General features: G+C 36.4%; 1 protein-coding gene across 14 annotated transcripts in view; it reads left to right on the top strand.

The window, feature by feature from the left end:
• TM2D1 (TM2 domain containing 1) overlaps window positions 1-23,124 on the top strand; it is a 129,178-nt gene that overhangs the window by 11,172 nt on the left and 94,882 nt on the right. For all 14 annotated transcript variants that reach the window (XM_045035935.1, XM_045035936.1, XM_045035934.1 and 11 more), the window contains exons 3-5: window positions 5,279-5,387; window positions 10,854-10,945; window positions 21,525-21,598. In XM_045035935.1, coding sequence (XP_044891870.1) covers window positions 5,279-5,387; window positions 10,854-10,945; window positions 21,525-21,598 — 275 coding nt within the window. The remainder of the gene's footprint in view (window positions 1-5,278; window positions 5,388-10,853; window positions 10,946-21,524; window positions 21,599-23,124) is intronic.

Here is a 23,124-nt window from a genome sequence, read left to right as displayed (position 1 = left end):
TTGAAAACTAAAATTGTCGGAATACGGGAGTTCAAAAAATAGTATCTAACTGAAAATGGAAAAGTATGATTTCTTACTATTTAATATTTTTATGAGGCATTTTTACAACTCACCTATAAATGTTTGATCTTTTAAAATGTACAGGAAACTGTCATTGCTAAAAACAGTGCATTAGGGAAGGTGTATTGGACAATAACCCCGACTGGAATCATAATTACAGTGTTTTGCATTGCAACTATCTCTTTAAGACCTGACTTTAGATAGTCTGCAGGAAAATCTCACAAGGCTGTATGTAAGACAAGAAAGTGACAGCTTCAAATTGAGCAAGTAAGGGCAAGGTAATACATTTAGAGGAAAATTATCCAAAATTTATCAGTAGAATTCTGTTTATGGCACAGCCAATCCAGAACTTACTACTTTGAGGATTTAAAAAAATTTAAAGGCACATTTTGAGGAAAAACTTGTATTTATCGATTCCTTGCAGATCACTTCTTTGTGAAGGTAGAACAGTCCTCTTCAAAGCAAAAACGTAACTTTTTAAACCAGACATCTCTTTGATTTATATGTCCGATGCCGAAACTCTTGTACATGTACTCCTGGAGGTAGACAGAGCGATCCAAGAGGTAAACAGGTATAATTGTTGAATTAGTTTCCTAGGGCTGTTATAACAGAGTGTTACAGACTAGATGGCCTAAAACAACAGACATTTACTGTCTCGGTTCTGGAGGCTAGAAATCTGAAATCAAGGTGTCAGCAGGCGGCTTCTCAAACTCTGGGTGGCAAGTTTCCTTCCCTCTTCTGACCTGCTGGTGGTGGCTGGCAGTCGTTGGCTTTCCCTGACTTGTAACTCTATAGGTCTGGTCTCTGCCTCTGTCTTCATGTAGCATTCTCCCTGTATGTCTTCATATCATCTTCTCCCTGTGTGTATGTATGCATGTAATTTCCCCTATTTATAAGGACAGCAGTCTTCTTAGATTAGGGCCCACCCTAATGACCTTATTTTAATTTGGTTAAATCTGCAGAGACCCTATTTCCAAATAAGGTCACACTCTGAGGTACTAAGGGTTAGTACTTACACATATCTTTTTGCGGGGGACATAATTCAGCCCATGACAGGTATCTTTAAAGGAATTGAATTCCAGAACCTCAAATATTATATGTTTACTTTTCCTAAAATTGATGTAAAATCTCTGAATTTTAAAGAGGAGCTCTTTCATATCTACTCTTTGTTGGATGGATGGCTATTCAACTGCTGTGGTATTTACAAGTGACTCTTAAATACAGAGAACAAACTGAGGGTGGCTGGTGGGGGAGGGGAAAATTGGTGATGGGCGTTGAGGAGGGCACTTGTTGGGATGAGTCACTGGGTGTTGTAAGTAAGCCAATTTTACAACAAACTATATTTTAAAAAAAGGAAAAAAAATGCTGTGGTATTTAGATTCCATAACATTTAAATTTTAATGGCAGTGTTTATAATCTACTGGAAATTATATTTTTTCCAACCATTTAAGTCCATGATGAAAAACTTTAGGTATCAACTTAAAAATGTGTAAGGGAATATACCTAGTTGTAGAAAGCTACTTAAGGGAGTGTGTGAGCAAAATTTTTTGAAGACCCATTGGTCTAAAGCAGGGTTTCTCAACTTTGGGATTATTGATGTTTCAGATTAGGTAATTCTTTGTTGTGAGGAGCATGTTTTATGCATTGTAGGATGTTTAGGAGCATCCTTGGCCTCTACGCCCTAGGTGCCAGTAGCAGCTCCCCAGAGGTGACAACCAAAAGTGTCTTCAGATATTGGCAAATGTCCCCTGGGGAGCAAAATTGCTCTTGGTCATTGAAATAGAGTATAATGATCTCCTTTCAGTCAGTAATGTAGAATATATATTAGCATTTCAGACATTTGCTCATCTCAATTTTTTTAAAGCCTATTTATTTTGAGAGAGAGAGAGTGTGTGAAGAGAATGGGGGAGGGGCACAGAGAGAGGGAGACACAGAATCTGAAGCAGGCTCCAGGCTCTGAGCTGGCAGCACAGAGCCCGACACAGGGCTTGAACCCATGAATCGTGAGATCATGACCTGAGCCAAAGTCAAGGGTTGACACTTAACCGACTGAGCCATCCAGGTGCCTCTGCTAATCTCAATTTTGAGATATAGCTCTAGACATGACCTAATATGACAGATTTTCAAGAGATATCACCTAAGGGTATTGATAATAATTTATTCACTAAAGTCAATACATTTTATCCCAGTATCAAGGCATATATCCAAACAGCTATGTATAAATTGTCTGTTAACTTTTGCCCCATCTCTGTAAATTAGAAGTCCTTGCTTATATCTGAAGTCAAGAAATGGCTGTGTGGAAAGCCTCTATGTTTTGTAAAAGTTCTTTTTTTAAAAAAAAAATTTTATTTATTTATCTTGAGAGAGAGAGAGAGCAAACAGAGGAGGGGCAAAGAGAGAGGGAAACAGAGGATCCAAGGCAGGTTCTGCACTGTCAGCCCAAAGTGGGGCTCAAACTTGTGAACCATGAGATCATGATCTGAGCTGAAATTGAGAGTCAGATGCTCAACCAACTGAGCCATCCAGGCACTCCTGTTTTGTACAAGTTCTTATTGAGGACTTTCTCTGTGTTTCCCTTGGATCATGAACCAAACAAACCAAGTTCCCACGGTTGCTCAGAGGTGAATTGGAATGCTTTCTTTCAATTATATCACAAGAGCTCTATAAAGCTTTTTGTCTTAACTGCCAAGAAGCTCTGACCCAAATTTGTGGCCCAATTACAATGTCTTCTCTTTCTTGTTTCCTAGTAAAGTTGACCCTTGAACGGTGCAAGGGTTAGGGGAGCTGACCCCTGTGCAATAAAAAATCTGTGACTTTTGATTCCTCCAAAACTTAACTACTAATAGCCTACTGTTGACTGGAAGATTTATCAATAACAGTAGATTAACACACACTTTGTATATTGTATTATTCTATACTGTATTCTTACATAAAGTAAGCTAGAGAAAAGACTGTTATTAAAAATATTATAAGGAGGGGTGCCTGGGTGGCTCAGTCAGTTAAGTATCCGACTTGGGCTGAGGTCATGATCTTGCAGTTCATGAGTTCAAGCCCCACATCAGCTCCATGGTGACAGCTTGGAGCCTGGAGCCTGCTTCAGATTCTATGTCTCCCTTTCTATCTGCCCCTCCTCTGCTTGTGTTCTCTCTCTCTCTTAAGAATAAATAAACATTAAACTACATTTTAATAAAAAAAGAGTATCATAAGGAAAATATATTTTACAGTACTGTATTTATTGAAAACAAAATCCACATATAAGTATACCTGTGCAGTTCAAATCAGTGTTTTTCAAGAGTCAGCTGTATATTATTTCTTCACTCTCAACTCTTCCCTTCATTTTATTACTTTTTTTGCTTGTTTAAATGGTTCTCAGTTATACTGAATCTGTGGCTTTTAGTGTTAAGACCTTGTTTTAGAAATTTGAATACATTAAATAAATTAAGTTTATGGGTGACATAGTTTGAACTTTCAATAGCCCAACAAAAGTGTGCAAAGTCATTATACATTTTTTTCTAACGTCATTTTCTCAGTGTACTACTCTGGCCTGAAAAAGGACAATGATTTGTTGGAAATCATAAGATAATTATAATGTAGACAGAAAATGAATACCATTTTCCTCTCATGATAAAACTCTAGGGTCTCTTTTAGACTATTATACAATTCGATTTTCATTTTCTGAAAAAACAAAAACAAAAACAAAAAGTGTAATTATTGATCCTAAACATAGAGATAAGCAATTACTGAAACTAGCCTAAAAACCTTAGTACCTTTTAATCAGGAATGGTGAAGGTGGAAAAGGCACTAACATTTAGCAAATAACTACACTATGTTGTGCTTTGTACTAGGTACTTTATATCATATTTAGTCCCCACAATAGTCCTATGACATAGATGATCTTGGTGCTATTTTTATCTACCAGGAACCCAAGGTTCTGAAAGAGGCAATGCACAGATAGGTTATTCACATCCCAAAGTTCTTGCTCTTTACACAATGAGGCTATAAAGGTTTCAGGACAGTGTCTGCCTAGCACATAGTAAGCTCTGTAAGTATTACTTCCTCTTATTATGTCATCTGGGGTATAAGTAAAGATCAAAAATGTTAAATGCTGAAGTGGTATATTACATCAATTCCTGGAGGGAATAGAGAAACAAATACATTTAAAATAACCCAGGGGGGCACCTACCTGGCTCAGTCCATAGAGCATGCAACTCTTTTATTTTTTAGAGAGAGAGAGACCACATAAGCAGGGGAGAGGGGCAGAGAGAGAGACAGAGAGACAGAGAGAGACAGAGAGAATCTCAAGCAGGCTCCATGCTCAGTGCAGAGCTTCACCCAGGGCTCGATCCCATGACCCTGGGATCATGACCTGAGCTGAAATCAAGAGTCAGACAAGAGTCAAGAGCCTGGGGCCTCAGTCAGTTAAGCATCCAACTTCAGCTCAGGTCATGACCTCATTTTTTGTGGGTTTAAGCCCTGCATCGGGCTCTGTGTTGACAGCTCAGATCCTGGACCCTGCTTCAGATTCTATTGTCTTTCTCTCTCTCTGTCTCTCCCCTGCTTGCACTCTGTCTCTCTTTCAAAAATTAAAAAAATAAATAGAGTCAGACACTTAGCCAACTGAGCCACCAAGCGCCTCAGAGCATGCAACTCTTGATCTTGGGGTTATGAGTTCAAGCCCCACATTGGGCATAGAGATTACTTAATAAACAAATTAATTTTAAAAAATAGAATAAATAGTCTATTTAGAATAAATGAAAATAATCTTAGTTTATGAAAACTGTCTTCTACAAGAGTTGATATAAACTGGAAATACAAAATCAGATCATATTAAATTTAATGAATTACCCAATGAGTTACTAACAAAAATTTGAGAAGTATTCTTTACCCTACAGATAAAGTAAAAGGCAATAATACTGTGCAATTCTTGTCACCTTTGTCAGAGGTGAGAGATTAAAGTAGATGGGTCATGCATCTAACCCGATGTGACAATTCTTACATGTTTGTGTTAAGACCACTGTATCATATTATCCTTTATCTTGTACATGTATATATACATTTAGATATTCCTATCTAAAGTCTCATGTCAGATATTGTATTGGGATGTGGTTTGTTATAATTTTATATTTTCTTGTGTTTTTTTGCTAGTCTTAAGCATAATTACATACCTTTCCTGCAGAGAAAAACACAGTGGTTTCTTGCTTTTTTTTCTGCCTTTTAGTTCCTTGTTTTCCAGCACCCAACATAACTTGTAAGGATTTCAGTGGCAATGAAACACATTTTACTGGGAACGAAGTTGGTTTTCTCAAGCCTATATCTTGCCGAAATGTGTAAGTCCATTACTGAAGCTAAATGTTCAGATTACTTGCCTGTGTTGTATCTTGACTGCATGGTGTAAAGAGATAAAGAGCAATTTGTGGGGAAAATCCAACACTAATATAACTTTTATGTCTATGTCAGAAAACCTCTATTTTGAGTGTATTTTGTTATATAAATACAATTGACCACCAAGTAAAGCACAGTAGTTCACTATGTGGAATAAATAAAGACTGTGAATAGCCTCATGCCCTGTTATTTCGGTCAGTTTATGCCACTAAATGAGTTATGAAAAATTCTGTTTTTAAAATTTGGGGGGTTTCTAGAGTGCAAATAAGGGATCGTGTACCTGTAATAGTAAAAGAATGTTAATTATCAATCATTTGCATTTCAAGGGCATTTTGAAATTTTGTTTCATTCTTGGTAATAGGTATGGATGAGGAATGGTTAAACAGCATTCAAAAGTTTGGGACATTAAGACAAATGGCTTTTATTTTGTTAAGAGTGTTCTTTATTTGTTTTTAAAAATTTCTTTAAATGTTTTTATTTTTGAGAGAGAGAGAGAGACAGCACAAGTGGCTGGTGGAGGGTGGGGAGTGCAGAGAAGGAGAGAGACACAGAATCCAAAGCAGGCTTCAGGCTCTGAGCTGTCAGCACAGAGCCTGATGTGGGGCTTGACTGCATGAGTCATGAAATCATGACCTGAGCTAAAGTCGGATGCTTAACCGACTGAGCCACCCAGGCGCCCCAAGAGTGTTCTTTGTTTAAAGGACTTTTAAGTTTGCCTTTTATTTTTGCTTTGGTAAAGCTAACATTGTATTCTTCTAGTTCTGCTTTGTACTAAAAACATGGTTTAGTTTCACCCATTTTTATTTAATTGGTGGCGCTATATTTTTACCTTTGAACTGTACATTGTTTTATTTGATGGCACCTATTTGCAGTTGTATCAAGGAATAACCACTGTTATTTCTTTCTTTCCTTTTCTTTCTTTCTTTTCTTTCTTTCTTACTGTTTGGCTATTTCTACCAGTTCTATTAGAATTCCTAGAAATTATAGTAGAGTCTTATTTTTGACCCTATTTCACTGAGTTAATGAGGGGCTTTAGATTCTATCTTGCCGTGTAATCCTAAGTGAATCACTTAAACTTTTTTGAGTTTAAAGAATGCTCATTAGTAAAGTAAAAATTGCTAAAAGGATTTACTTCACAAGTACTTAGATATGGTTTAGCCAAGTTTTGAATTTATAGATTGATATTTGTACCATAAAAAATCCAAATGACAATTTATTAAGCGTTGGTCCAAGATATCATAGATTATAGTATAACAACTAAGAAAATCATCTATTGAGAACAGTTAACCACTCAGGTTGGATGTGGAAGTTTATATTACCTGTTATGGTAACACCACAATGGTCTGTTAATCAATTTCCAAATTAATTCTGATTTATTTTCAGTGTCTCTGGGTAGATTAGGCTCAGTGCAACTGAGCTATACTAGTCATGCTTACAAAACAGTGATGTCAGTGATAAGAAGAAATGTAATTATCAAGGAAACCAGATACTCGCAAGTATACTGGCCAACTTATTCCCCTCCTATAGTAAAATCTGCAGTTCCAAAATAGAATTCACTTAATGAGCATTGAATCAGAACAAGGGGAGTTAAATTGATGGGTAATTTTAATGATAAGTCACAAAATTAAGATCAACTCATAAGTCATTTTTCTATATCAGGATATTCAGTACATGCCTACCAAAGATCCAGCTCCTGGTCAGCTATTGAATGCTCACTGACAAATTCTTACTCATTGAGTGTTCCTTTTCCAGTTTACATACTTTCCTTCTACTCCTGTATATAATATTGATAGTTGATTAAAACTCCTATCTTAATATTGCAGATACAGTCGTTCTATAATGTATTCTCCAGCAACTAAAGTCTAGCAACCATGTCTGATGGATTACCAAGCCACACACCTATTTATACTGGCCAGCTATTTTAGCTGGAGCAGGCTAACTGCTGTAACAGATGTCTTTAGAATTTCAGTGGCTTAACGCAATAAAAGTTATTTCCCATTTACATCATGGTCCAAATGGTGTTGGCTTGGAGGTCTGGATGAGGTAAGGGGAGTGATTGTTGTTCTATGCAGCCATGCCGGAGCCTTGCTCCTTTCATCTTGTGGCTTTGCTTCCTCTAGTCCTCACAGTCCTTTCCATTCAGCCAGCAAGGGGGAAAGAGGAAAAGCAACCCCGTATAGGAGTATTTTATGGGCCAGATCTAGAAATGGCACACATCACTTGTGTCCTCATTACACTGGGCAAAACTCAGTTATGACTGCACTTAAGTTCAAGGTGGGCTAGAATATATAGCTTAGCTATACATCTGTGACCATAAGAGCAGTGTTTCAGAATAATTAGACAATGTCTGCTACACCACCCATTTTCAGATTATTCTTTAGGATGGTTTAATATATAGATCATTGTGTTTCCAATTTCATTCCCCTTTCTAGCCAAGCTTTTTGAAAGGTATGTTCCTACAATACTTCCCTTTTATGAGTTTTTCTGTCTAATGTAAAGACAGTTTTTCTGTCTAAGCTTTTGGCCATGCTGAAATTTGCTGCTATATCAAATAGATCTTTATAATCCATATCTTAATCTTTCTACAGCATTTGGCATTCCCTTCTCTTAAAATATTTTCTTTCCTTGACTTTTGTATAAAGCACTCTTCTATTCCCTTTGATTCCTCTTCTTTTTTCTGTAAATCTTGATATCCCCAAGATTATATCCTTGGTCCTATTCTCTTTGTCATTCATTCCCCTCTTTGGCTTCTCTCACCATCTTTATGTGTATTAAAGTCCCAAACTGAATCTATCACCTTTTCCTTCAGATCATTTCCTCCTTTGTCTTAGTGTATGGCCCATGTTCTACTCCGTTTCTTAAGCTGAAACTTTGGAGTCATTCTTGACTTCTCCTTTTCCCTCATTTCCCACATTTAGCACGGTTGCTTCTGCCTTCTTAGTATTTCCCAATTTTGTTTACATTACTCTTCTAGTGCTAATGCCTAGTAGGTTATGGCTTGAGTTTCTTAAAAGCCGACTAATTTATTTCTCTACTTCTGGTCTGGTGCCCCATTCCAGTGTAGATAGGACAACCACTGCCCTCAGCATAAAATCTGACATCCTTATAAGAACAGGATCTTTGGGCCATCTATCATCCCCCATCTTCCTCAAAATGTCCTAATTGTGAGTGAAATGCAAAAAATATAGGATTCTAAGCAGGAAATGGACATAATCAGATTTGATATTAAAGTGATAACTCCAGCTACTTCTCTGTTTATTTCTTTTTTGCAGCAAATCTCCTTCAAAGAGTTGTCTAATACTCCTGTACTTCAATTTTTTTCGTTCCAGGCTTTCTTCAGCCTGCTTTGTTTGGTCTTTTTCCTCTACCACATCACCAAAATTGTCCTTGCTGAGGTCACATCACCAAAATTGTCCTTGCTTAACTTCTCTTGACTAAATTTGGTGGTAAATTCTCAGCCATTACTTATGTGATCCATCAGTCACGTTTGGCACAATTATCACTCTGTTCTCCTTAATACACAGTACTGTCTTCGCTTGACTTCCAAGATATCACACTCTTCTAGTTTAACTTCTTCCTCAATGTTAGCTCTTTCTTTCTCAGTCTCCTTTCCAGCTTTTTCTCTTCTTGGTCTCTTAATATTGGAGTATATCAGGGCCCATTCTGTGAATCTTTTTTTTTTTTTTTTTTTGTCTATCTTTTCTTACATGGCAATATCCTGGTTTTAAATACTTGGTATATGCTTGTAACTCCCTAATTTATATCTCCAGCTCAGACTTCTTTTTCTAACTCTAGACTTGTAAATCTGACTGTCTTTTGGACAACTCAACTTGGATGTCTGAGAAACATCTCAAACTCACATGCCCAACAATGAAATCCTGAACATCCTTCCAAGGTGTAGTCTTCCCTCAGCCTTACTCAACTCAGTTAATGCTTGTTTTATCCCTCTAGTTACTTAGGACAAAATCTTTAGCTTTATTCTTACTCCTTTCTTCTTTCATAACCCAAATTGAATACATCAGGAAATCCGGATATTGTACTTCAGAATATATCCAAAATCTGATCACTTCTCAGTGTTTCTTTTGCTATTACTCCAGGTCAAGCCACTATTAATTTTGATCTGGATTACAGCAAGAGCCTTCAGAGCCCTTTGTCTCTGTGGTAGTTGGAATTTGTTCAGCAAATTCATCCCTCTCAATCACTATTAACTGGGCAATGTATACTTTCCACTCTATTGATTTGGGGCTTGACCCTGTGATTGTATTTGGCCTGTGTAATGCTAGCCAGTATGAAACAAGCAGAGGCTTAAATGTGCTTGTGAGTTTTTGCTTTCCTCTTGAACCTTGGTGACATGCTCTGAAGAGAACTTGCCCCAAGTAAATGCTATACCTTCAGCCTGGGCCCTAGAAAAACTTAAGAGGAACTAATTTGAACTGATTTGAACTAGCCTGGATTTAAACTGAGCCAAACTTTAGCCTGAAGCAACATCTCCTGGCTGAACCCACTCTACATCAGCTGAACCACAGCCAGCTGCAGTCTACAAGTATGAGAACAATTCCTTGTTGTAAGCCACAGAGATTTAGGGTGGTTTGTTATACAATGTTATTGTGACAGTAACTCACAAGTACTCCCCTACAGTCAGTTTTCAGCACAGCAGCTAGAGTAATTATTGTAAAATCAAAATCAGATCATACCACATGTTTACTTAACATGCTATAGTAGCTTCCCATATCTTTCAAAGTAAAAACCAAAGTCTTTACAATGATATTCAGGGCGATACATGATTTGCCGTTTTTGCCCCTTGTTATCCCTCTGACCTCAGCTCCTACTCTTCTGTTCTCTAATTCTGTTCCTACTATACTGGCCTCCTTTATAGTCTTCAAAACATGTCAGGTATGCTGTCCTTGCCACAGTGGTTACTTTTGCCTGGGGCTCTCTTCCCTTCCAGGTGTGTGGCTCACTAACTCACTGACTTCCCTCAGGTCTTTGTGCATATGCCCCCTTCTCAATGACGCCTACTCTTATTACCCTGTTTATATCTTATATCACCCTTGTCTGTATCCCTGGCATTCTGAATTCCCTAAATGCCCTGCTCCACTTCTTTTTTCCATAGCATTTATGACTTTCTAACATAATATATGGTTTACTTTTAAAATACATTTATTTTTACTGCTTGCTGCCTGTAGATTGAAAGCTCTTTAGGGGCAAGGATCTTTGTTTCTTTTGTTTGTCAGTATATCCCAATAGCCCAGCATAATGCCTGGCATGCAGTAACCACCCAAAAGGCATTAAGTAAATGAATGAATGGATGAACAAATTAACAAATAAGTATTAATTAATATTTTTACTTCCTGAAATGTCTACATGTTGAGAATGCATGTATATAACACTCAGGTTCTAATTTTGTACAGAAATGGCTATTCATACAAAGTGGCAGTTGCACTATCTCTTTTTCTTGGATGGTTGGGAGCCGATCGGTTTTACCTTGGATACCCTGCCTTGGGTGAGTATGTTTCATCAAAAAAAAAAAAAAAAAAAAAAAAATCCTTGTGAAACCTGTATGGTAGGTAAATGTACCTATTCTTATAGATTAAATCTCTGCATACTATTAATAGTTACAAGTTCCAACTAACTGAAGTTGAATAGTTAATGTTCTTCTGTGAATATAGAGCTAGCTCTACAATTCAGCTTGGGTAAGAAATATTGACCTCTCCTGTATTTTCATCTTTTTGAAAACACACAGAATAGTATAGGTACTTCCTGTCATTGCTAGTACTGGGCAACATGGTAGACATTTAATAAATCTTTTATGAGTAAATGCATATCCCTTCTATCCCTCTAAAAATATTTGCCTTCTACCTGAACCTCTGTCAGTGTTCCCTTGAGAATAGAAACTACTTCTTTTCAGGAGACGTTGGGATTGCAACTCCAGCTACCGGCATGAGCTGGTGTAGAACCTGACTTTTAGTACCCTTAGCATCCCCCTTATATGTTCCTTATAGCTGTAATCTTCGCATTTACCCTAGTTACTAATGCTTATGCAAACTGTATACATTTGATGATAGCTTTTGTTTGAACAATACTTTTATATACCTACCCTTATTTAAACCTTACAGCTCTCAGACTTTATCAACCTCTTTAAATCTTCTTTACCAGGTAGGGAAATTGTCACCAGAGAGGTTAAGGGATTTACTCACTCTAGAGGTCTTGCTTTATTCTGTGACACATTTGTTGTTATTGTCCTTGTTTTATGGATAGGGAAATTGTCATGAGATTAAGAGATTTACCCAAGGACGCTCAGCTAGTGACCTGAATTTGAACCTAAATTTTCTGGCCCAAGAGATCATACTTTATTTACTGTAGTACTCTGATTCTTTATTAGCCCTGTACTGAGAAAAATTTAAAGTTTCTGAATGCTCTACTTTCCAGCTAGCAAGGCTAATCTTATTCTTTCCATGTTGCTACCCACCAGAGATCAAAGAGGAATCTTTACTGTGGTGTTAGTGGGAAGTATGTTTCTGATAGCCTTACTTGGAGCTGGACAAATTTGTCCAGTTAGTAGACATTTATTCAACATTCACTACCTGTTAAGTAAGTGCGTGCTCTGGGAATAATGATGAAGATCACAGTTCTCGTTGGCTAAGACCATATAAAATCATATAATCTTCATAGAAGGCCTCAGAGTTGTTAAAATAACAACCCTTTAGCCTAACTTTCTTTTTAGATGATGGATGGACAGATGGATGGACAAAAGGAAGGATGGGTAGTTGGACAGAGAAACTAGATTCATAGTGAGAAAGTAAAATGATATGGTGATGGTAAGAATACACCTGAAGCCTTCTGCCTTTATCCTTGTATTTTCTTTGCTTTTTTTTTTTAAGTTTATTTATTTTGAGAGAGAGAGAGGACGAGCTAGAGAGGGGCAGAGAGAGAAGGGGACAGAGGATCTGAAGCAGGCAGTATGCTGACAGCAGAGAGCCTCATGCAGGGCTCGAACTCATGAACTGGGAGGTCATGACCTGAGCCAAAGTTAGGTGCTTAGCTGACTGAGACACCCGGGTGCCCCCTCCTTGTATTTCCTTCTATGTTTTCTTTAAAAAAAAAAAAAAAAGTTTTAAATATTTTTTTATTTATTTTTGAGAGAGAGAGAGTGCATGTGCAAGCATGAGCAGAGGAGAGGGAGAGAGAGAATCCCAAGCAGGCTCCATGTTGTCAACACAGAGCCCAATGTGGGGCAACACAGGGCTCAATCTCACCAACTGTGAGATCATGACCTGAGCTGAAACCAAGAGTTGGACACTTAACCAACTGAGCCACCCATGTGCCTGTCTTCTATGTTGTCTTTAAGAAGATGAAATTGTATAGGACTACGTGGGTGGTTCAGTCAATTAAGCATCTCTTGGTTTCGGCTCAGGTCATGATCTCACGGTGAGTTCAAGCCCTGCATTGGACTCTGTGCTGACAGCACAGAGCATGCTTGGGATTCTCTCTTTCCCTCTCTCTCTGGTCCTCCCCCACTCACTCTCTGTCTCAAAATAAATAAACTTTCAAAAAAAACTTTTTTAAAAAGACAGAATTATATACATATATTTTGTAAAGATTTCTAACTTTCAGAAAGTTTTTAAAAAGTTAGGAGGGAAGGAGAAACACTGTTCTTTACAACAGTTTATTCTGTGATGATTTCGAAGTCTATTTTAAATTTTAAATATTTGGCCTAACGAGTGACTTTTTGGTTTTTTGTGATGTGTGTTGGATGAGCTGTCATGTCATATGTGTAAGTTAATGTTTTTTTCTTACTGCAGCACATAATAATATGTTGGTATGTATATTGTGAATTTTTCTTCCTGCAAAGGAAAATTCTAGGTAAACCTCCGTATAAAGCTCTGTATAGTGAATATTAGTTTCCTGCCAGGAGCTGCCTTTCTCTGGCTACTGCTCTTCCAATCTATTATTAGGTCAGTCAAAGAGAACCTTTCCATTGGAGGCTGAGATTCCATAAACTTGCAGGTGTAATTTTTATTTAACTTACTTTGTTTTTGAGAGAGAGAGAGAGAGTGAGCAGAGGAGGGGCAGAGAGAAAGAGAGAGAGAATTCTAAGCCAACTTCACACTGTCAGCACAGAGCCTGATGCAGGGCTCTGTCCCACAACCCTGGGATCATGACCTGAGCTGAAATCAAGAGCCAGATGTTCAACCGACTGAGCCATCTAGGCACCCTGCGAGTGTAATTTTTAACATTCGATGTTATGCTTCAGCGTAAAAGGTTTTTTTTAAATCTTTAAATAACTTACTTTATTATCACAACAATTTTTGTGTGCTTATTAGTTCAACAAATATTTTGACTATTGGCTTAAGATAGAACTTTCTCAAGATTGTTGTCTGTCACTTCTTATTCATCTGCTTTTTAGCTTCTGAGTTTTTGTTGTTATTGTCTTATCTTTTATTTTCTTTATTCTATTGGGTTTTTGGACTTTAAAAATTCCTTACCATCTTTTAGTGGGATCTTGGAGAGGAGCTAAGTGGGCATATCAAATTCATGATCTTTAACTGAAAATCCTCTTATCTCTGTAAGCATTCAAACATTTTTATTGTATCTTACTTGCATTTAATCTGTCTTAATGTTAAGGATTTTGATATGTTTTATCAACTAATCTAATATGTAAAGTAATAATGTTTTTGAATTTTAAAATATTAAATGTTTTTAAATTTAAATTTTTACTAAGAATCCAGGGTTAAAGATTTTGGGTATTTTTGAATAAAATGATTACCATTAAAAAAATTCTTAACTGTATAGTATGTTGACTGACATTGAAAATAGTTATAAAGTCTAAAATTATATTTTTCGTATAATCTTGTTTAATCTTCATGGTTATAAAAAGCAGTGGTAGCTTTTTAAAATACTTCCTCAATACCATTTATGATTATTGGAATTTTATTTTATTTTATTTTATTTTTTATTTTTTTAATTTAATGTTTACTTATTTTTGAGAGACCGAGAGAGACAGAGTGTGAGTGGGGGAGGGGCAGACAGAGAGAGAGAAAGACACAGAATCTGAAAAGGCTCCAGGCTCTGAGTTGTCAGCACAGAGCCTGACGCGGGGCTCGAACTCACAAGCTGTGAGATTATGACCTGAGCTGAAGTCGGACGCTCAACCGACTGAGCCACCCAGGTGCCCCAATCATTGGAATTTTATAAGACAGAATAAATAATGTAAATCATGCAATATGAAATCTGCTTTTACTAAGTAATTTAGTGTTAAATGTGATACTTCATTATATAAATTTTACTTCAGGAATAGACAAGGGAAATTTGTTGTGGGGGTGAGCTTGAGTAAAATTTCATAAGATCTAAAAATTCATTTAAGGAAAATTTTCAGATATTTCAAATTCCTTTTTAGCTCATGACTAACTTTATGTATAGCTTTATTATCTTTAATTGATTTATTCCTCAGTATACCAGTGCTACATTAGCTGGAAACTTTTTTTTTTTTATAATGAAACCTTAGTTTTTATTTTTATTTATTTATTTATTTATTTTTATCTTAGAAAGAGAGAGAGCAGGAACACAGAGAGGCAGAGGAAGAGAGAGAGAAAATCTTAAGCAGACTCCACACTCAACTCAGAGCTCAATGCTGGGCCGGTCTTGATCCCACAATCCTGGGATCATAACCTTAGCCAAAATCAAAAGTCAGATGCTCAACCGACTGAGCCACCCAGGCACCCTGAAATCTTATTTTTCTAATAGCATTCTGTCTTTGTATTCTTAATTGTTTTTAATGTTGATTTATTTTGAGAGAGAGAGGGTGTGAGCAGGGGAGGGACAGAGAGAGGGAGACAGAATTCAAAGCAGGCTCCAGGCTCCAGGCTATCAGCACAGAGCCTGATGCAGGGCTCGAACGCACGGACCGCGAAAACATGACCTGTGCCAAAGTCAGATACCTAACCGACTGAGCCACCCAGGTGCCCCATCTGTCTTTGTATTCTTAACTGTAACATCTGTCATTTTTTTATAGGGAATAACTAGCATATTTTGTTTTGCCCATCTGTAGCATTAAACTGTTATGGATTCTCAAAGATAATAGCTCTTTTGAAGCAGTTAACAGGAGAGATACTCTTTTCACAGTGGTATTCCTTTTAAAATGTAAATGTTTTCTTATTATGAGAATAACAAAGTGTCTTTAAGCCCAAATCTTAAAAATCTTTGCTTAATTATTCCTTTTTTTTTTTTTTTTTTAATTTGAAGTTACCAGTCTGGACTAGTATATAATATCCACAGATCATAGGACAAATAAAGGGATTTGTAGGTTAGATTGTTCTAAGATTTGAAAACTCTCCTTTATAGGTACAGACACAAAAAGAATAATGACAGCTAATTACCAAATCATTATAGAACACCTGTGGTTTGGCAAATAGCAACTACGAAACAGCAAATACAAAATAATCTGCATTCTCTAAAACAGTTATGCAGAGAGCAGTGTTTGCAAGACTCAACCCGTAGTAAAAGAAAAAATACCAAAAATGTTCTTAAATACTCAAAATTAATTTCTGTTCTTTTTATTTTATACCCAAATCCTTTTATTGCATTCATGTTTTTAAAATATAATATTTGGGTTACTAAAGTATAAATAAAATACACTCAACATGAGCTTTATGAATATAATCTGTCAGCATAATCTTTTTGAAAGAATATAATGGTAATGGTTCAGGATAAAAATGGATCCTTCTTGATTAGAAACACTTTTATTTGGAATTTTAAAATAGTTTTTAAAATCTAAAATTGATACTCCTTTTCACAATAAGAAATTAGTAAATAAGGTCTGCACAAAGAGACCTAACACTTTTTTTATTTGGGGGAAAAAAGGCAATCAAGTTTTGGTAGTTCACAGATACCTCACTTTTTAAAAAACTGGTATTATGCTCAAAATAATGAAACCTACAAGAATAATGGTTTGTATTGATTTTGATAACTGCTGTTTAGAATATATGCTACTTTGTGTTCTGATCAGCGTTTGGTTGCAAATAAGATAATTTTCTATTGATATAGTTTGTTCTTTCAGTAATCACATTGACTAGGCATGGGAATGACACAGCACTGATTTCCAGTTGCTCACGAAAGGATAGGAGAAGACAGATAAATAATATATAATAAGTCATACCATGAGCTATGTGCTATGCTGAAAGTTAAGGGCAGGGCTGGGAGCATCTAGGAATAGTATTAAATTCATCCTGGCGGCATTAGAGAAGACTTTCTAGAGGTTTCAAACAACTCTTAGAGCTAGATGATTGGGAATAGAAGGTGTGCAGAGGACGACTCAAGGCAGAGAGTAGAGCAGCACATATAAATGCAGAGATGAATGAGAAAACTATGAGTGCACAGCACATTGGAAGAGAACTTTGGGTAGTTTGGTAGTAACACAGGCAGAAGGAATTTACAAGATATGAGACTAGGTTAGATGATCCTATTATAAAGAACATAGGGGCGCCTGGGTAGCTCAGTTGGTTGTGTCCGACTTCGGCTCAGGTCATAATCTCACTGTCTGTGAGTTTGAACCCCATGTCGGGCTCTGTGCTGACAGCTCAGAGCCTGGAGCCTGTTTCAGATTCTGTGTCTCCCTCTGTCTCTGCCCCTCCCCCACTCATGCGTGCGTGCGTGCGCTCTCTCTCTCTCTCTCTCTCTCTCTCTCTCTCTCTCTCAAAAATAAATAAACATTTAAAAAAATGTAGATTTATGCTGTATACATTTCTCAATTGATAATAATCGTAGTGGTAACAGAAGTAATGACTGGGCTAACATTTCAGATGTTTGCCATGTGTCATGTATTAATCTGAGTCTTTACTTTTTCTTATTATCTCTTTTAACCTTCAGTGTCCTTCCTATCTTATTTTCATAAAATATTTTTATATTTGGAAAACTAAAGTTTAAAGTAGCAGTATTAGCAATTTCCTTTAGTAAACTTAACCCTTGTGTTAAATTTACAGAAATAGATGAACCATAGTTAATATTATAGGTTTGGATTTGAAGTGAAACAAGATGTAAATCACTGTCATGATTTTAAACTTTCTTTTTATTTTTTTTTTAATGTTTTTTTCTGAAAGAGAGAGAGAGAGACAGAGCACGAGTGGGGGAGGGGCAGAGAGAGGGAGACACAGAATCTGAAGCAGGCTCCAGGTTCTGAGCTGTCAGCACAGAGCCCAACACGGGGCTCAAACCCACAAGCCGCAAGATAATGACCTGAGCTAAAAGTTGGATGCTTAACTGACTGAGCCACCCAGGTGCCCTTGTGATGATTTTAAACTTTCAAAAAAAATTTTTTTAATAGTTAACTTAGTTCCTTAATTTTTAAAGCAGCTTTATTGAGGTATACATGACATACATTAAAATGCACATACCTTGGTTGACTCAGTCAGTTAAGCGTCTGGTTAAGCATCCAACTCTTGGTTTTGCTCAGGTCGCGATTTCACAGTAGGTAAGAATGAGCCCCATGTTAGGCTCTGCACTGACAGCATGGAGCCTGCTTGGGATTCTCTCTCTCTCTCTCTCTCTCTCTCTCTCTCTCTCTCTCTCTCCCCGTCTTTGTCTCTCTCTCTTGCTCTCTGCCCCTCTTCCCACTCTCTCTCTCTCTCAAATAAACATTAAAAATGCACATATCTTAAAAGTACAGTTTGATAAGTTAGACATATGTGTACACCTTTGAAACAATCCCCCATAATCAAGATAATGACCATATATGTCACTACCCAGAGCATCCTCATGCCCATTTGTAATCTCTGGCCCCTCTTGTCCTGCTCTTTACAAAGCAAACATTCATCTGCTTTCTGTTGCTGTAGGTTAGTTTGCAGATATTTTAAATACTTAAGTATCATATTGGATCTGTTCTATGTTTCTTTATTTTTTTTTTGCATATATCCTTTTATTTTTTTAATTAAAATTTTTTTTTTAATTTACATCCAAATTAGTTAGCATAGAGTGCAACAATGATTTCAGGAGTAGATTTCTTAGTGCCCCTCACCCATTTAGCCCATCCCCCCCTCATACACCCCCTCCAGTAACCCTCTGTTTGTTCTCCATATTTATGAGTCTCTTCTGTTTTGTCCCCCTCCCTGTTTTTATATTATTTTCATTCCCCTTCCCTTATGTTCATCTGTTTTGTCTCTTAAAGTCCTCATATGTGTGAAGTCATATGATTTTTGTCTTTCTCTGACTAATTTCACTTAGCATAATACCCTCCATTTCTATCCACGTAGTTGCAAATGGTAAGATTTCATTCTTTTTGATTGCTGTGTAATACTCCATTGTATATATATACCACATCTTCTTTATCCATTCATCCATCGATGGACATTTGGGCTCTTCGCATACTTTGGCTTGCACACACAATGTCATGTGGCTTACACACACACATTTCCATACACAATGTTGATAGTGCTGCTATAAACATTGGGGTGCATGTGTCTCTTCAAAACAGCACATCTGTATCCCTTGGATAAATGCCTAGTAGTGCAATTGCTGGGTCGTAGTGTAGTTCTATTTTTAGTTTTTTGAGGAACCCCCATACTGTTTTCCAGAGTGGCTGTACCAGCTTGCATTGCCATGTTCTATAGTTTCTTTAAATGTGTTACTTTAGAAGTAGGTGACACTCACCAAAGTTTCAAGCACACATATCATTCCCTTATCTAATACTTTATCTGAACAGGAACCTCTCATGTTCATTCTTCTGAAGAACTCTTAAGTAGGGATTCAGCAGCAGAATATCAAGATTTTCATGAACTCATTATCGTTCTCTCTTTTGAGTGTTGTCCCATCACTTTGCCAATAAATATATTTTACATCATTGTTTTAAACAGCTGCATAATACTCTCTCCTATTACTAGGTGTAACCTTGATTTTCTGAGGCAGTTCCTCCCTGTTAAACATTTAGATTGTTTCTAGTTTTTTGATAGTCATAAAAGAAATATTTATCAGACTTTTACTGTCTGTCAGGTACTGTTCAAGGAATCGATAAGGACTCTGCCTTTAGGAATTTACATGGCAGTAGAAGAAAGAGAATGAATGAAAACCAACAAATGAGGCCGTTACAGATTTTTAATTGGCACCAAGAAGGCAATAAATAAGGGAGATGTGGCAGGAAGCAGCATGCAGCTTTAGACAGGCAGGTTAGGAAGACTGCTCTGAAGAAGTCGCCTGAGAAATGACAAGAGCTACAGAATATTGTTGGAAGAAGTCATGACAAGAGTAAAGGATCTGACATGGTTATGTTTTCTTCATAGAGTAGCAATTAATTAAAGAGAAACTTTTCTCAGACCATTCTTGACATTAATCTTTTTATAAGAAAATTAAAAGAAAGGAACCTCTATGGTATTTCCAAATTTACCCTAAAATGCTACATGAAGAGGGACGCATTTCAGAAATATAATGAATGAGTGAATGGATGAAATATACCAAGTCAGTGGATCAAGTTCCCTGGGCAACTATAATAAAACATAACTAATGAATAAAATAATTTAAGAAGTTGTTATATAAGATAATGGCTAAAAAGTTAGAGGTCTTTAGGAAACAGAAAAGCTGAGACCATTTATCCATTCATGTAACAAATATTGAACATCCTCCCTGTGATACGATGTAATGCTGTAGGTACTAAGGACACAAGAGTAAATAAAACAGATAAAAGACTGTCCTTTGATGGGACTTCCATGAGACAAAGACGGAACATAACAACTGTTTTGAAGAAAACTAAAAGCATAATTTTATATAATCTATATATTTTAGTAGTTTTAAAATTATTTCCAACATGTGTTATCTTAGTACTTAAACACTATTCTGCCGTATGTCCAATTGTCTAATACTAAAAAGGGAGAAATAATCATGTAATGTACCTACATATTTCAGTCTTATTTGTGTATTTCCAAATTGTGTGCAGGAGGTGATCTCATCCACTCTTGTGATTTTAGCTGGCATCTATTTGTAGTTGATACTTAGAACTACCCTTTCACGAAAAGTCTTGTTTCCTACCATTTTTATATCTCAAATGCAATGTCTGGAAAGCAATTTAAGTTTAAATATAGAAGAGAGATTACTCATGCCACCCCCACCCCCAATCTGCCTCCTCTATTTCATCATCATGTTTTGTGTAATATCGTTGTATATGTCCTAGATTCTATGCTCTGTTATTATCTGTTTTAGTACCTTAGTTCTAAGGTTGGGACTGAAGGCAGAAGTGTATATAGTACACAGAATTATTGATTTTGAGTATAGAATTAATAATCATGAGATGCTTAGAAAAAAAGTATAGGATAATTATAAGATAATTAAGTATAGGATAAAGATAATTGCGTTGCTAATAAAATTTTGCAATTTAACTGTAAGATTAATGTTTTTTCCTGGTTATTTTTTCTGTGCCTTGATACTCTTTATTTATTTGAACTTTCTATTGTAAATGTGTATTAAAACTTGGATCACATATGTATTAAGTCTAAATAAATAAATAAGGGTTTTAGGACTAAAAGATGTTCTATAATTCTGGTGTACTGAGATTTAAAGATTTATTTCTTTAGACCTTTTCTCTTAAGAAATTTTGTGAGATTACACTGAGGGTTTTTTTTTTGTTTTTTGTTTGTTTTTTTTTTTTTTGAGCTTATTTATTCATTTTGAGAGGAAGGAAGAGAGAAAAAGTGCGAGTGAGGTAGGGGCAGAGAGAGAGGGAGAGAGAGAGAATCCCAAGTAGGCCCTGCACTGTCAGTGCAGGGCCTGATGCAGGGCTCGAACTCACAGACCATGAGACCATGACCTGAGCCAAAGTCGCTTAACCAACTGAGCCACCCAGGCAAGGCATCCATACACTGAGTTCTTATTTCACTTTATAATATTTATTTAGGTGAACTAATCATTTTTTGTGTCTTTTTTATATAGAGAGTCCTTTAAACCTTTCTCATATTTTCAGGTGAAGATTTGATTTTTTAAAGTGTTAATTTTATATTCTTGATATAAAGAGTTTGTGGTACAGTATACCTAATGGTTTGTTGGAAAACAAAAATTAATAGTTATAAGACTTTCCGAGTTTTAAATGAATTTATCTTCTTTTCTAGGTTTGTTAAAGTTTTGCACTGTCGGATTTTGTGGAATTGGGAGCCTAATTGATTTCATTCTTATTTCAATGCAGGTAAGTTAGTTTCAGTCTAGAAGGTGAACTACTTTTACATTCAAACTGTGATCTGTGATCTTTTCCTGGTATATTTTAGATATATTAGAAAGCACACTTTATCTCTTAACTCAGGCAAAAACACCCTGTGGGGCAAAGTATCCCCTGATGAGAACTGAAACTTCCCCCTCAAGCAATAAGAATTGCCCTGAACCAGCAAGACCCCACAGGATTGATCCCCAGACAGTGATCAACCTGACCTTTGCTGCCCCACCTTCATGTAACCACCCACCTTTGACCCACATTTTTGTGATAGAAATCTACAAATATTTCCAGCATTTTGAGAACCTAGTCCATCGTCTTACCAATGTTAGCCTCACTGAAATAAATTCCTTTCTTGTTTCAAAAAAAACAAAAAACCAAAACTAAGAATAAATATATTAGAAAGCAGTTAGGAATACTTTTTCAGTTTTTCTTTAGATACTAGATCTCAGGGATCATAGCTATGTTTCCAAGTAGCATTCCCCAACCTGTGTTCTACCAGTTCGTAGTTCTAAAAGACATAAGAACTTCATAAAGAAAGGATTCAGTGCTCAAATATGATTTGTAAATGTGAATTCAACTGAGCTTTCTTTACCGGATAACTTCTAAGAGTCTTTATAATTTGTATTATGAATCTCTAATAGGGATTAAGATTATTTCTTGAATTTATTATTTATTTTCCTGGATGGTCACAGCCACATTGTCAACTATTATAATAGAATATTGATGGGGATCTGATATTTGCATATGAACATATATAGGCAGAAACAATGTTTGTGGGGTTTTTTTTGTTTTTTTTTTTAATGGACAGGCACTGTATATTAGTATTCTCTTGGTTGTTAATTACAGAAATTGAAATCCAGCTAGCTTAAGCCAGAAGGAAAAAAGCAATGTCCAGGAGGTCTGTAGAAAATCTAGGAATGAAAAAAGAAGAAAGAAAGAAAGAAAGAAAGAAAGAAAGAAAGAAAGAAAGAAAGAAAGAAAGAAAGAAAGAAAGAAAGAAAGAAAGAAAAAAGAAAATCTAGGAATGGGTTGGCCTTGGGCAAGACTAAATGCATAGGATCAAATGATGTATTTGGGGACTCCCCTGACACTCATCTCTGCTTCTCTGTGTTAACCTCATTTTCTCCTGCTGCACTGGTGTGGAGGCAGGCAAGTTTGTGAAATGCTATCCTGTAGCATTTAAAAGGGCCACCAGATGTTTTACATTAAATTACCCTGAACTGGTGGTGGTTAACTCATGAAGATTCTTAAATTAGAGAAGGAGATAAATTTATCACAACAAATGTCACAAAACAGCATTTCAGTACGCATTTATGGAGCACCTAATGTCTTCAGCAAGTGTGTCATTATGTATGTAGAGCATCATCAGTTTTGGTCTTCTTTCTCATACAATATTTCCACTCCTCAATTCTGTCTGCTTCATGTTAATCCTTATGTTTTAAAAGAAAGTCAAAATCCAGGAGATTTTGGTAGCATACTGTGAGGAGGGTACCATACTGTGA

This window comes from Felis catus, chromosome C1 (assembly GCF_018350175.1).
Source record: "Felis catus isolate Fca126 chromosome C1, F.catus_Fca126_mat1.0, whole genome shotgun sequence".
NCBI classification, from domain to species: domain Eukaryota; kingdom Metazoa; phylum Chordata; class Mammalia; order Carnivora; family Felidae; genus Felis; species Felis catus.
The sequence above is the reverse complement of the archived record's forward strand: the minus strand, read 5'-3'. Positions and strand labels throughout refer to the sequence as shown.